This window comes from Melospiza georgiana, chromosome 22 (assembly GCF_028018845.1).
Source record: "Melospiza georgiana isolate bMelGeo1 chromosome 22, bMelGeo1.pri, whole genome shotgun sequence".
Lineage (NCBI taxonomy): Eukaryota > Metazoa > Chordata > Aves > Passeriformes > Passerellidae > Melospiza > Melospiza georgiana.
In genome coordinates, this window is record NC_080451.1 from 6,579,974 (window position 1) to 6,591,479 (window position 11,506).

Genomic DNA, 11,506 nt, shown 5'->3' on the forward strand with positions numbered 1-11,506 from the left:
ACAATCTGGAAAAGGCTTTTCTTCCTTGCTTGTTTGAAAGAGATGCTCACAGCATGGCAGGGATCTTGAAATCCCACTGGGAACTGCTCCAAGGTAGTTTTCCTAGCCCGTGGCAGCTTTGCAGGATTGTTAAGTACACAAAGCAGCCGCAGTAGCTTCCCCAACCCCTTATTCCAACGCCTTGGGGCCTGAGGCTGTTAAGAGGCATTAGGTCAGGAAAGATAAGCTTAGCTCAGGAAAGATAAACTATCTTTTCCTGAAAAGAATACCTGAGCTTGCAGGATTGAGCTCAATAGTGTAGCTGGTCACTTTTGGTAAATTCTAGGATTTACACTTTCTCCACTCTCCCGTGGAACTTGGGCCATACTCAGGACATGCACTGAAAGTGAAGGCAGAACTGCCCCAGAAACAACTGATTTTCTTAAAGCTTTCCCTTGTGCCAGGTGATTAACTAGCAAACAACAGGAGTCTTTGCTATAGAACATGGCCTAATAAAAGAGACATTTGTATGCATGTATTTTATTGTATGTTATCTAGGAAATAGTATGATTCCTACTTAGTCTTATCCAAATGGAAATTCAAAAAGAAAACAGGAAATACAATACAAAGAGAAAAGTTAGGAAGAAAATTTGAACCTTCTTCTGGAGTGAGTGCAAAAGTGCCTGATGATCAACTGTGAAATATATTTTTTAAGAGTGCAATATAAAAGCAATTTGACCTTCTTTTCCAGGCTGGTAACTGTTGATATAATCCCCTTGCACAGGTACAGCTGACAGGAGTGTTTCTGTTCCCCTGCCAGCATTTCTGGCACAGGAAAGTTACCAGAGGGGAAAGTTACCAGAATCTGGTGTTCTTCAGTTACTGTAATTAGCTTAACCATGATTAGCAGCTCTTCATCCTGCAGACCCCGGCCTTTGGGCTTAGTGTGGAGCCTCGGCTCAGACGTTCAGGCAGTTCTGGCTAGTGTTCAGTGAGAATGGCTCAGGCATCCTTTGTGTGGGAACAGAGGAGCACAAAGTGTGGGTAGATGAGAGCACCACCCTGCTCACGGTGTGGGAGTGTGTTCATTGTCACACAGGAGCTGCTGCATTCCCCAGTCAGTGGATGGAAGGAGGAAGTAAGAGATTAGGAGAAGAATTTTCACTGCTGAGTTGGAGAGTTCAACAGCTCAAAGGTATCCTCCACGACCTGCCAGAGGCAGTTTTCTAGTGGGAAGTCATTGTCCACCAGGTTGACCAAGTAGTAATTGTCATGGATGTACTGGATGATCATGCGGGAGGGAGATTCCTCTTCATAGAGTTTGGCCCACTGCTCGATCCACAGTGCAAAGGCCTCATCCTGCCACAGGAACAACAAACACGGGCAGCTGTGAGACAACTTCATGTTACTTAATTTAGGTACACATGTTACACATCACTGGCCAGACTGTGGCTTGTTTCTTCACAGTAAAAATGCTCGGAGCTGAGCAAGGAGCCTTATGCTTTCCAGTCAGGAGACACACTGCAGTACAATGGATGGCTCAATGCTGCCCCTGTATGTGCAAGAGGGGAGGAAGAGCCACTGGCCACTTTCTTTTCCAGTTTGGTAACTGCTGATAGAATCCCCTTGCATAGGCACAGCTGACAGGAGAGTTTCTGTTCCCCTGCCAGCATTTCTGGCACAGGAAAATTACCCGAGGGGAAAATTATCAGAATTTACAGTACAGTAACAGTAGCAGCTCTCAGTCCCCGTTTGTTGGGTGCTTTGTGTCTGGCAGCAGCTCTTGCTGGAGCTGAGGGAGCAGGAGGAGCAAGACCTCTGCAAGCCAATATAGCAACAGCCCTCAACTGGAGGGAGGAGTGCCAGAAACTAACACTAAATCAGACACTGAATTTCCAGGGCATCACAGCAATGTATGCAACAGAAGGCAGGACTCACCTTCCAGGAGAGGAAGCTCACAGGATCCACTACAGTGGGCTGGATGATCTCCCTGCCTGGGAAGATGCCCCAGGTGACAGCATTGGGTTGCAGATCTGGAGCATTGGTGATATTCTCACCCTGACAAAGGAAGGAAAACCTTTCTGAAGCAACTGCTGGAGAAGGGACTGAGTTAGTTGGAAAAAGTGTATTTACCCTCTCCTTGTTTAGGGACCAGCTGCTGCACACCACAGCTGAAGTGCTTTACTTTCCCTTCCCTTCATCAGCCTCATGTCTGAGTATTTGGTATTTGTGTCTCTCCCAGGGTGATGAAAGGAAAGTGTCCTGTGAACAGTGGCCTTACCTTGACATTGACAATATGGTAGTTCACTCTCAACTCGTACTTCCTCAGCACTTTGAGCAGTGCCCTGACAATTTCACTGGAGGTGAAGAACTCTAGGTATGCCTGCAGGGAGGGATGGAGAAAGGGGAAGAGAATCAGAACTTTAAATCACAACAGAACTGGACACACACAGGTAAACAATGACATTTGTAGAGTCTGGGGTTGTATGTTCATCCCCAGAAACACATACTGATTTACTCTTGCTCGAGCCTCTATAGTAAGTGAGCTAGGGGAAAAATAACTGGGGAGAGCAGAGGGAACAGCCCAGAACAGTGCACTGAAGAAAGCTACATGCTGCCTGTTTTGCATCCAGGTAAGTCCAGGAGCAGGAACAAACTCCAGTGTTGCCACAACTGCTGCATGAGGAAGCTTGGAAGAAGCCTGAGCTTAATCTTCATTTTCCTGCAGTGTCTGGCCAAGGCAGCCCAGCCTGGTGAGAGCAGAACTCTGGGGTCTCAGCTGGCCTCTCCCAAGCACCACCACTCCCTGTCCTCATCTTTTGTTCCCAATTCTCCCCGTGTGCTTATATAACCCAAGTCTGTGCTTGGCTGCTCCCAACAACTGCATCCCCTGCCCCCATTTCCTGGCAATTGCAGGAGATGATGGATTTCCCTCACCTCAGGGGAATTTCTTCCTTTGAAAACATAAATGCATTTGCCATCTGCTGGCCTCTGGTTTTACTGGTTTGCATCCCTTTTGAACAAGGATGCTTTGTCTTCCAGTTGGAGCTACTTGCCTGGCATTTACCTTGATGGGATATTCCTGTCACAGCCCTCCTAGGGCCTGAAATGCCTGACAGGGGGAGGCAGGCATGACTGCAGGCCAGGGAAGGAACATGACCAGTCTAAACAGCACAGTGCATGGGCTGGGGGGCAACTCTGGAGACCTCTGACATACAGAAGGACAGAGGAAATTTTTAAATATCTATTTATCACCATGAGATGCTGGGTGGTAGAGATACTACCTCATTGATTCCCATTGTGTGAAAAATCTGGGTGCTTTGTGCATCACTGCATCAGATGCAGGGGGCAGGCACATGTGTATATATATAAAATGTCACAGCCTGCTCTAGAAATAAGTTACCAATCATTACTTGCTAAGAATAAAACCATGAAACTCTACAGATGTTCAATAGATGTTTTGAAGTGGGGGGAAATGGCCATAGAAATGGCATTATGGCTCTTAAGACACCAAAGGAGTTTGCCTTATCTCACCAAGAATGCAATAAGGTGCAGAAAGATTATGTGGATGTAAGGATGGGAGCTCCCAGCCTAACAGAGACCAAAGCAGTGAAACTCTTTTGCCTAGCCCAGAGAAATACAGTACCTTTTGGAAAACATAACCTCCACTGGGCCCCCAGCCCACAATGGGGTCTGTGGATGGTTTGCCATTGATGTTTGGCTGGGAGTTGATGGTCAGGATTCCTCGTCTGTTGACCTTCTCCAGCTGGTCCTTCAGGAGGTTGGTTTCAGTAGCAAGAGGATCATCATTCCAAGGCATACACGTGACCTGCCATGAGGAGAAAGGATTCTCACAATGGATGTAACAACCCTTGGATTTCCATCTGGGTGTTGAGGTAACTCAGCAGTGCCTTAACAGTCTCAAACACGGCTGCTTCAGGAGAGAACTCCCAGGTTTGGTTCAAGGTTAGGATATGCACAACTCTAAGAATGCTGAACTCAATCAATACTGGTCCTGTATACTCTTTTATGCTGAGCTTTAGCTCTGGCTGCTGGACCCCCTTCAACCACTGTACCAGGAAATCCTTTTGGATAGAGAAGTGCTAATTCTTTAGAAAAACAATGTGGTACCAAGAACAAGAGGAAATATGCATTATTGTTTGTGGCCCACTGACCATCCCTTCCTGGCCTCTCACCTTGTACCCATTCTTGTTGGGTTCTCCAGTGATGTAACATGTGAACACCTCAAAGACACTTTCCTCACTAGTCAGTTCTTCTCCCCACATCTTCAGAAGCTCCTCACGGGGAGACTTGCTCTTCAGATAGAAGAGGTAATAGTCCTTCAGTTCCCCAAAAGCTGGAGAGGAGGAGTTACCCCTGGAAGGGAAGAGGACCTGAAGTTACTGAGGAAAATGAGCTGGTTTGGTGATGCAGGAAGAGAGCCAAGCAGCAAGAGAAGTACACAACAAAACCCACCTTGACACAAAAAGTCCCAAAATCTTGGTGCTATTCATCTCACCTCACTCAAATCCAAGCAACAGGGGACCACTTTGTAAAGCTACCTCAGGTGTGCCCAGGGGCTTTCCTACCACAGCTCTGCCTTACTGCACCTTGTGGAAACCCAGGGCACTGGGAATATTTCTGTGTCTGCTCTGGGGTGACTGACTCTGACCCTCATTCATGGAGAAAGTTTCATAAACTCCAGACTGGACTACAATCCACTATGGTGTGAAATAGATTATAGAGAGTAGTGTAGGTGCATCACTTGGTGAGAAATTGAGGTTTTGGGATTTTTAGTGTGTTGTGGATGGCAGCAAGATGGAGGGCACAGGGTGTCATCCTGGGTTTCTTCTCCATGCTTCTTCTTCTTCCTTCTCCATGGGTTTGGGTGGCATTTTGTAATTGGCAGAAAAGTCCCCATTGCAGCTCTTTGGGATCAGTTATTGGGTGAAAAGGGAAAATAATCCACATGTCAGCTCTTAATTGGACAGTTTAGTCTTAAAAGCCCTTGTACCAACAGATTGTTGGCCACTTTGTGCCTTCTAATGAAAAGCTGCAGAACTCACAGCAGTGAGACTTTTACTGATAAGAAATAATAAACAGCTGAGTGTGAACATGAACTGCTGTCTCAATGCCTTCAGTCCAGACCCAGAGAAACCCACAAGTGGGACCTCCAGAGCAGGTGCCAGCTTACCATCGGCCATTGGGGAAGTCATCCCACTCCTGGGTTCTGTAGATGTAGCTCTTTGGCCTGGAGGCCCAGAAGATTGGCCTGACATCCTCCACTCTCCTCTTGGGGTGAGCACTGACTGCCCAGGGCAGAGGCCGCCTGCAGGGGATGAGCAGATGTTAACACAGCTCCTCTGCTGACTATATTAATACTATATGAAAAATAGATACTAAAACTGTACTAAAGAAAGAGAAAGGAGACATCAGAAGGTTCAAGAATAATAATAATAATAAAAACCCATGACAGACTCAGAGTCCAGCACAGCTGGCTGTGATTGGCCGTTAATTAAAAACAATTCACATGGAACCAATCAAAGATGCACCTGTTGGTAAGCAACCTCCAAACAATCAGATAATTACTGTTTACATTTCTTTTCTAAGGCTTCTCAGAAGAAAAATCCCGGTGAAGGGATTCTTCAGGAAGCATCATGGTGACACCCATCCATTATTTGTACCTTCGGCAGATGGGAGGGATGGACAGATGGACAGACAAGTGGAACTAACAGAATCCAAGGCATTCTGCTCACCTGGGGTCCTCATTCCACATGCCCAGGCGCTTCAGCACCTCGGTGGTGGCCACCTCGCGGTTGAGGGTGTAGAAGTGGAGCCCGTGCACCATCCCACTGTCCAGCAGCTCCCGGCACATGGACACTGCCAGCTCCACCCCGTAGCTCCTGATGGCTGCATCGTTGTCCTTGATGGGCTCAATCACATCCTTGATTTCCTGGGGCACTTCCAGCTTGGAGAGCTTCACCAGCTGGCGCAGGGAGTGGTAGCCCTGGATGAGAACGCAGATTATCGTTTTTCCAAGTGCCTTTTTTGCCATCCCACTAACACAGGTGCTTTATCTCGATTTTTGTGGCAGGAGATTTAGAACTGGGGCTCCTGGAATCAACTCCCAGGCCTCATCTCTAGGATGGTAACACAGTCACTTTAGGTATTTGTCCCCACACTCTTGCCTGAGCCCAGATACTCAGGACTTGCAGGCCACTATCCTTTACATCCCTTTTTGCCATATGGGCACAACAAACCTTTTCAGCTTGTTATTAGCAGCCCAAGAGTTTAATTTGGCCTACCACCAACAGACTTATTACATTCAGCAGTCTCTCTTCCCTAAAATTTTGTGGAGGATATTTACAGACCTCTCTCAGGCCCCAACCTACAAATACCTGACATCCTAAATCCTTATTCCCTCCCTAAATCCAAATTACTGGATTTCACCTGTATAGGGAAGATGCCAGGAATAATGGGGCAGGTAATGCCAATGGCTTGACAATCCTTCATGAACTTGAGAAAGGTTTCTGGTCGGAAGAAAAGCTGTGTAATGATGAAATCTGCTCCTGCATAGACTTTCTCCTTCAGGTGCCTCAGGTCTGCCTCATAGCTCTCTGCTTCAGGATGACCCTTGGGGTAGCCTTTGGAGAAAAGGGAGGAAAAAAAATGAAAAATGGTGGTCAGGACAACATGCAGAAATTAGGAAGTATCCAATCTGATTGTACTGTCACAGCTCAGGTCCAGGGAGGGACTGCTGAGCTGATTTCCCTGTCTCAGACTCTGCACAGTCTGCAATAGAAGGCATTTACCTGCCACACAGATGTCGAAGTAATCATCAAATTCATTGCGAATGTGCTTAACCAGATCAACAGCGTAGTTGAAACCATCCACTTCTTCCTCCCATTCCTCACCAGCAGGATCTGAAAAGAGAACAAATCCACAGGTCTGTTTGCTGAACTCAGATCTGGTAGTTCTGTAAAAATCTGGTACCAAAAGGAAGACAGGTGAACTCCCAAATCTGCAGTTTTACCTATGGACTGGTTTTGTCTGCCCTCGAGCTGGAGGCACTGCTAACAAAGGGCTCAGGTAAAACAGTCTCAGCATTTAATTCCTGCAGAAGGAGCCCCCAAATATTTTTTGGTTTTACTCTGGAATTGGACACAGCAGCAGCACAACCTCTGCACTAACATCCCAGGACAGAAGGATTCACCTCCACGCAGGGCCATGACGTTCTTCAGCCCGAGCCTCTTGGCCTTCTGCAGGTGCCCTGTGATGTCATCCTTGCTCTGGTTGCAGCAGGTCATGTGCAGGATGGTCTCCAGGCCACAGTAGTTCACTGCAGTGTAAGCAATAATCATGGAAGAGGTCTCCTTGTCAGACCCTGGGTCCCCTGCAGGGTGCCACGTCACATCAATGAAGAGGGGGCCACCTGCTCCCATGTGGTCAAACCTGTGGGGTTTAAAGCTGAGTTAGCCTACAGCAGACAGCCAAATCCCCTCCCTGTGCCTTGAGTATCCTGCTCACTAGAAGGCCAGCAGCAGGCAGAGAGAGCTTGGATGATAGCAACAGGACAGACCACTAAAGTGTTGCGCCAAGAGTTTAGCAAGTGGCTGATGTAAATAAGGAAAGCCATCCTTACAATTTCATAGAAGAGGCAATGGAGGTGTTCTCTGTACAACAGACTCTCTCCCTGCATGCTCTGATAGACTGACACAGCTTCTGACAGACAGCAATGCAAGTCCCTTTCCTTTTGAGACAGAAGACTATGCTGCAGCCCCCTCTGTTGCCAGCTTGAACTGTAGAGGCCACAGGGCTTCCCCAACTTGTCTCTCGCCTGCTCCAAGGTGGAACAGGCCCTTCTGTTCAACATATGGCAATTATAAAAAGAATTATGAAATACTCTTTTCTCCACCAGGTACGTCCATGGTGGCTCCTGGGGCTCCAGAATAACTCCTAGCTCTGCTGTGACCTATCAGCTTTCATTCAGCACACAGATGTGGATACCTGTGTCAGAGGCTAAAACTGCAGCACAGAGGCACAAACCATGGTGGCTGGATGAATATTGAAAGGAAATGGGAATGTGTTTCAGAGATTTTGCAACTCTGTCCATCAAGACAGAGTTTCAAAATCTCTGAAACAGATTTCTGCTTTTGCTAGGTCCTTTTCTGCCCCAGCATTGTGCTTCAGACCCAGAACGTGACATTGGGCTTACTCCATCTTCCCAGGGCATGGGAGTGGGGAAACAACCTGGCCCCTCAGCAATCCCACCGTGACACTTAACTCTTCAGGGCCTCCAAGGAAGACACGTTACTTGGTGTCCATTACCCTCCTCAGCAGGAAAGCACAGCCCCACTACCTGCTTCGTCACCTGGAAGGGGAGACAGAGCATGGAGCAGAGCCTGCCTCTGTTAGCCAGCTGCTTCCCTGCCCCTCCACCACGGGCACCTCCCCTCTCGTACCGCGCAGCACTCGCCTGGAGATGAGATTGACAGCAGCATTGGCCGTGCGTGGAGGGAAGAACTCGAGGGAGAACCACTTGTCGCCGGCGTCCTGCCGGCGGCGCATCTTGTCCCGCAGCCGCTCGTGCCGCTCGGCGTCCAGCACGGGCGTGGAGCACCGCGAGCTGTCCTTGGAGCTCTCGCTGCCGCTGCTGCTGCCGCCATCCGACCTGGAGCTGGAGCTGCCGCTGCAGCTCTGCTGGGCCTCGTTGACCATGGCGGGAGCTCTGCAGAAGGCAGCAAAAAGAGGATGGTCGGTACGCGGGTGTCTGCGCTGCTGGGGTGAGCGGCAGATGACTGAAGAAGCCGAGACCCAACATCCACCGCCACCACCTTTCACTGTAAGCCGTAGTGGGAAATCTGGTGAAAACACAGGAAAAAGCGTGTTTAGATAGTGCTGATAGTGATTGTAGCCTTGGGCTGGGCATGCATAGGAATGTGCTGCCTGTTGAAGGAGTGACAAAACTCTCCTTTGTCCCCTTAAAGAGGAAATAAGCCCAGAAGTTTCTCTCCTCAATCAGAAAAGACACCTCATAGAACTGGGGGACTTGACCTCAAACTTAAGGATAGCCAGTTGGACAGGAGACAAAAAGTTCCACCTGAGCAATTTACTAGAAAAAGAAGAGAAAGAAACAAATGGCTTTTGTGAGGTGTTTTACCAGGAGCAAGAACCTCTTGCACCTGTCTCAAGTTTTTCTCTGTAAAGAGTTTGTTACTTTGCCTTTTATTAAACCTTTATGTTTCCAACACTACCACAGAAGCCATCCTGCTGATTTTATGCCTTCTAAGGCAGCTGAGCTATCTTGGGTGTGAAACAGATCTCCAAGAGCTTATGAGACCTGCCTTGAGGAGACCCCTACTTCAGGCATGCTGGCAGATATTTTTTATTGTCTACTGCAGCTGCTTCTTGGACTGTTTCCATCCTGTTTGTGCCCAAAAGGCAGCACTGCTTTACAGTGCTAATGGGGCAGGTACTCAAGACTGCACAAACTATTGCTGTGTCAGAAACAAAGCACAGCATCCCTTCTGACCAGGCCATCCCCACAAACTGTCCTTTGCTTTCTTTGCTGGTTTCACACCTGCATTTCCAACCATTAGCCTTCTCCACAGACAACTGTCCCCTATGCCAGTCCCACTGCCCACACTCAACTCTTCACCAGACACGCTGTTCCCTTTGTCAACAATTGTGGCTGCTTGGAAACAAGGCCAGCAGGGACCATCCTCATCTCCCTGTCTTGCAACAAGATCAGCTGCGCTTGCTTGGTGTTACAGAAAGCAAAACAGCACTGCAAGTCAGTGGCACAAGTAGGTTTAGGATCCCCAACTCCACTTAGCTCTGCAAAATGTCCCATCCTGTGCCTTTAAAATGAGGTAGGGATTACAGTTATGGAAGAGCTACCACAATACTTGGATCTGTGTTATTTGCTTTAGTACCTGCCAAAACTTAAAACTCTCACTGGGAAGCAGCATGTTGTCCAAGTATGACATAACTTTGGAGAGTGTTTTGGGGGAAGCAGTTGCGTGAACCATCACACTCTCAGTCCTTATCTGTGGGTTTAGTTCAGCCAAGAAGACTTTGAACTCATCTTCTACTGTTTACACTGGAGCTGCCAATCAAGCAAAACCCTTTGAGAGAAAGTCTGCTTTTATCACCTGAGGAACCTGTCCAGCTGGCAGCAGATGTGAGAAAGAACCGCAGGCTTTCTGTTCCAAGCTCTCTTGTGTACCAACACAGCAGCTGCAGTAAAAATCAACACCACAGACCTACTGACAAGTGAAGCAAACCCAACTGGGTGCACAGTCACAGCCCTGACGAGGCTCAGAGGACTCTGCCTGACATCCGCATGCATTAATCTGGGAGAATTATCCCCAAGCACACATTAGTGATCGAGCTAGCAGCTCACAATCACATGCTGTCAGCTCCCAACATCGCATTTCCAGCAAGCACGGCACAGCCCTGCAGGCAAATCAAAGGAGCTTTGTTTTCTGATTTGAGATTTTAACTCCCATCACACGGAAAAAGGGTTCAGGTCTCTATAAAATGAGATTGGCTGTTGAGCAAAGCTCCTTATCTTACTAGCAATAACAGATCATGAAGACATGACAAAGGCACACTTAGATTGTCTACAGGCAACAACTTCCTTACCATGATACGCATCACAGATTTGCTGGCAGATACTTCTAGTTATTGCTAAGAGAAAAAAAATAAGCCTAAACAACAAGAACAGCAGCAAAGCAAGACAATTTTTAACACCTGTCAACACCCCTGCTCCTGTCTTTGTCACGCTGCTCAAAGATCCGCGGCTCAGCACACTTCTGACGCTCACCATGGATGCACCTACTGTGTTTTTATGATGTTGGTATTCCAACTCCTTCCAGCCCTGAGCTGACACCGACACACAGAGTGTGCAGTCTGCATTCCCCTAAGCTCAGTTTTACCCTCCACACTGAACTCGGCTGCAGCAGATGCATTTTTCTCACAGGTGCACGGCGCTGCTCCAGGGCCACGGCATCAGGCTGAGGCCAGGCGGGCACCCGGGGCTGCATCCACCGCCCGAGCAGCTGAGGGGCCACGGGACAGCCAAGGGGGAAAGGCCGGAGGGAGCCCGGCAGCCGGGGAAAGAGGCGAGGAGCAGCACATGCGATCCCGAGTGCTGGGGAAGGGGTCGGAGCCAGGCAGGTCACTGCAGCCCGATCGCCCCTTCACCTCAGCTCACCCCGCCAGCAGCGCAGCACGGCCCGGCCGGAGCAGCCAGCAGCTAGATGGGCCGGGGGGAAGCCCCGGGCAGTGGGGCAGCGATGGAACCCCCGCTCCCGGGCCCCGCTCACCTGCGGCCGCTGTCGGGCGCTGCCCGCGCCGCTCGCCCGCCGCACTTTAAAGGCGGCCGCGGCCGGGCGCGTCACGTGTGGGCCCGCGGCTGCCCTCACCCGACATGGCGCCGCGGGCCGGGGCGGGGCTGAGGGCCGGACGGGGCCTGGGGGTGCGGCCAGAGCGGCCCGACGGGGCGGGAGCGGCGGGGCTGAGG

General features: G+C 49.3%; 1 protein-coding gene across 6 annotated transcripts; it reads right to left on the reverse strand.

The window, feature by feature from the left end:
• Nucleotides 1-503: 503 nt before the first annotated feature.
• On the reverse strand, nucleotides 504-11,340 carry MTHFR (methylenetetrahydrofolate reductase). 6 transcript variants are annotated; one of them, XM_058039561.1, is made up of 13 exons: nucleotides 11,310-11,340; nucleotides 10,627-10,671; nucleotides 8,456-8,707; nucleotides 7,193-7,431; nucleotides 6,792-6,902; nucleotides 6,430-6,623; nucleotides 5,736-5,986; nucleotides 5,174-5,308; nucleotides 4,176-4,356; nucleotides 3,626-3,808; nucleotides 2,261-2,362; nucleotides 1,918-2,037; nucleotides 504-1,338 (listed from the first exon to the last, which is right to left on the reverse strand). In XM_058039561.1, exons 3-13 carry the CDS (start codon nucleotides 8,695-8,697, stop codon nucleotides 1,141-1,143), a joined length of 1,956 nt encoding a protein of 651 aa, XP_057895544.1. In that variant the 5' UTR covers nucleotides 8,698-8,707; nucleotides 10,627-10,671; nucleotides 11,310-11,340; the 3' UTR covers nucleotides 504-1,140. The 6 variants fall into 6 exon arrangements, with proteins under 6 accessions (XP_057895544.1, XP_057895545.1, XP_057895550.1 ...); XM_058039562.1 differs by lacking the exon at nucleotides 10,627-10,671 and having other exon boundaries at nucleotides 11,310-11,339; XM_058039567.1 differs by lacking the exon at nucleotides 10,627-10,671 and having other exon boundaries at nucleotides 8,456-8,840; nucleotides 11,310-11,324.
• Between the last annotated feature and the right edge of the window lie 166 nt (nucleotides 11,341-11,506).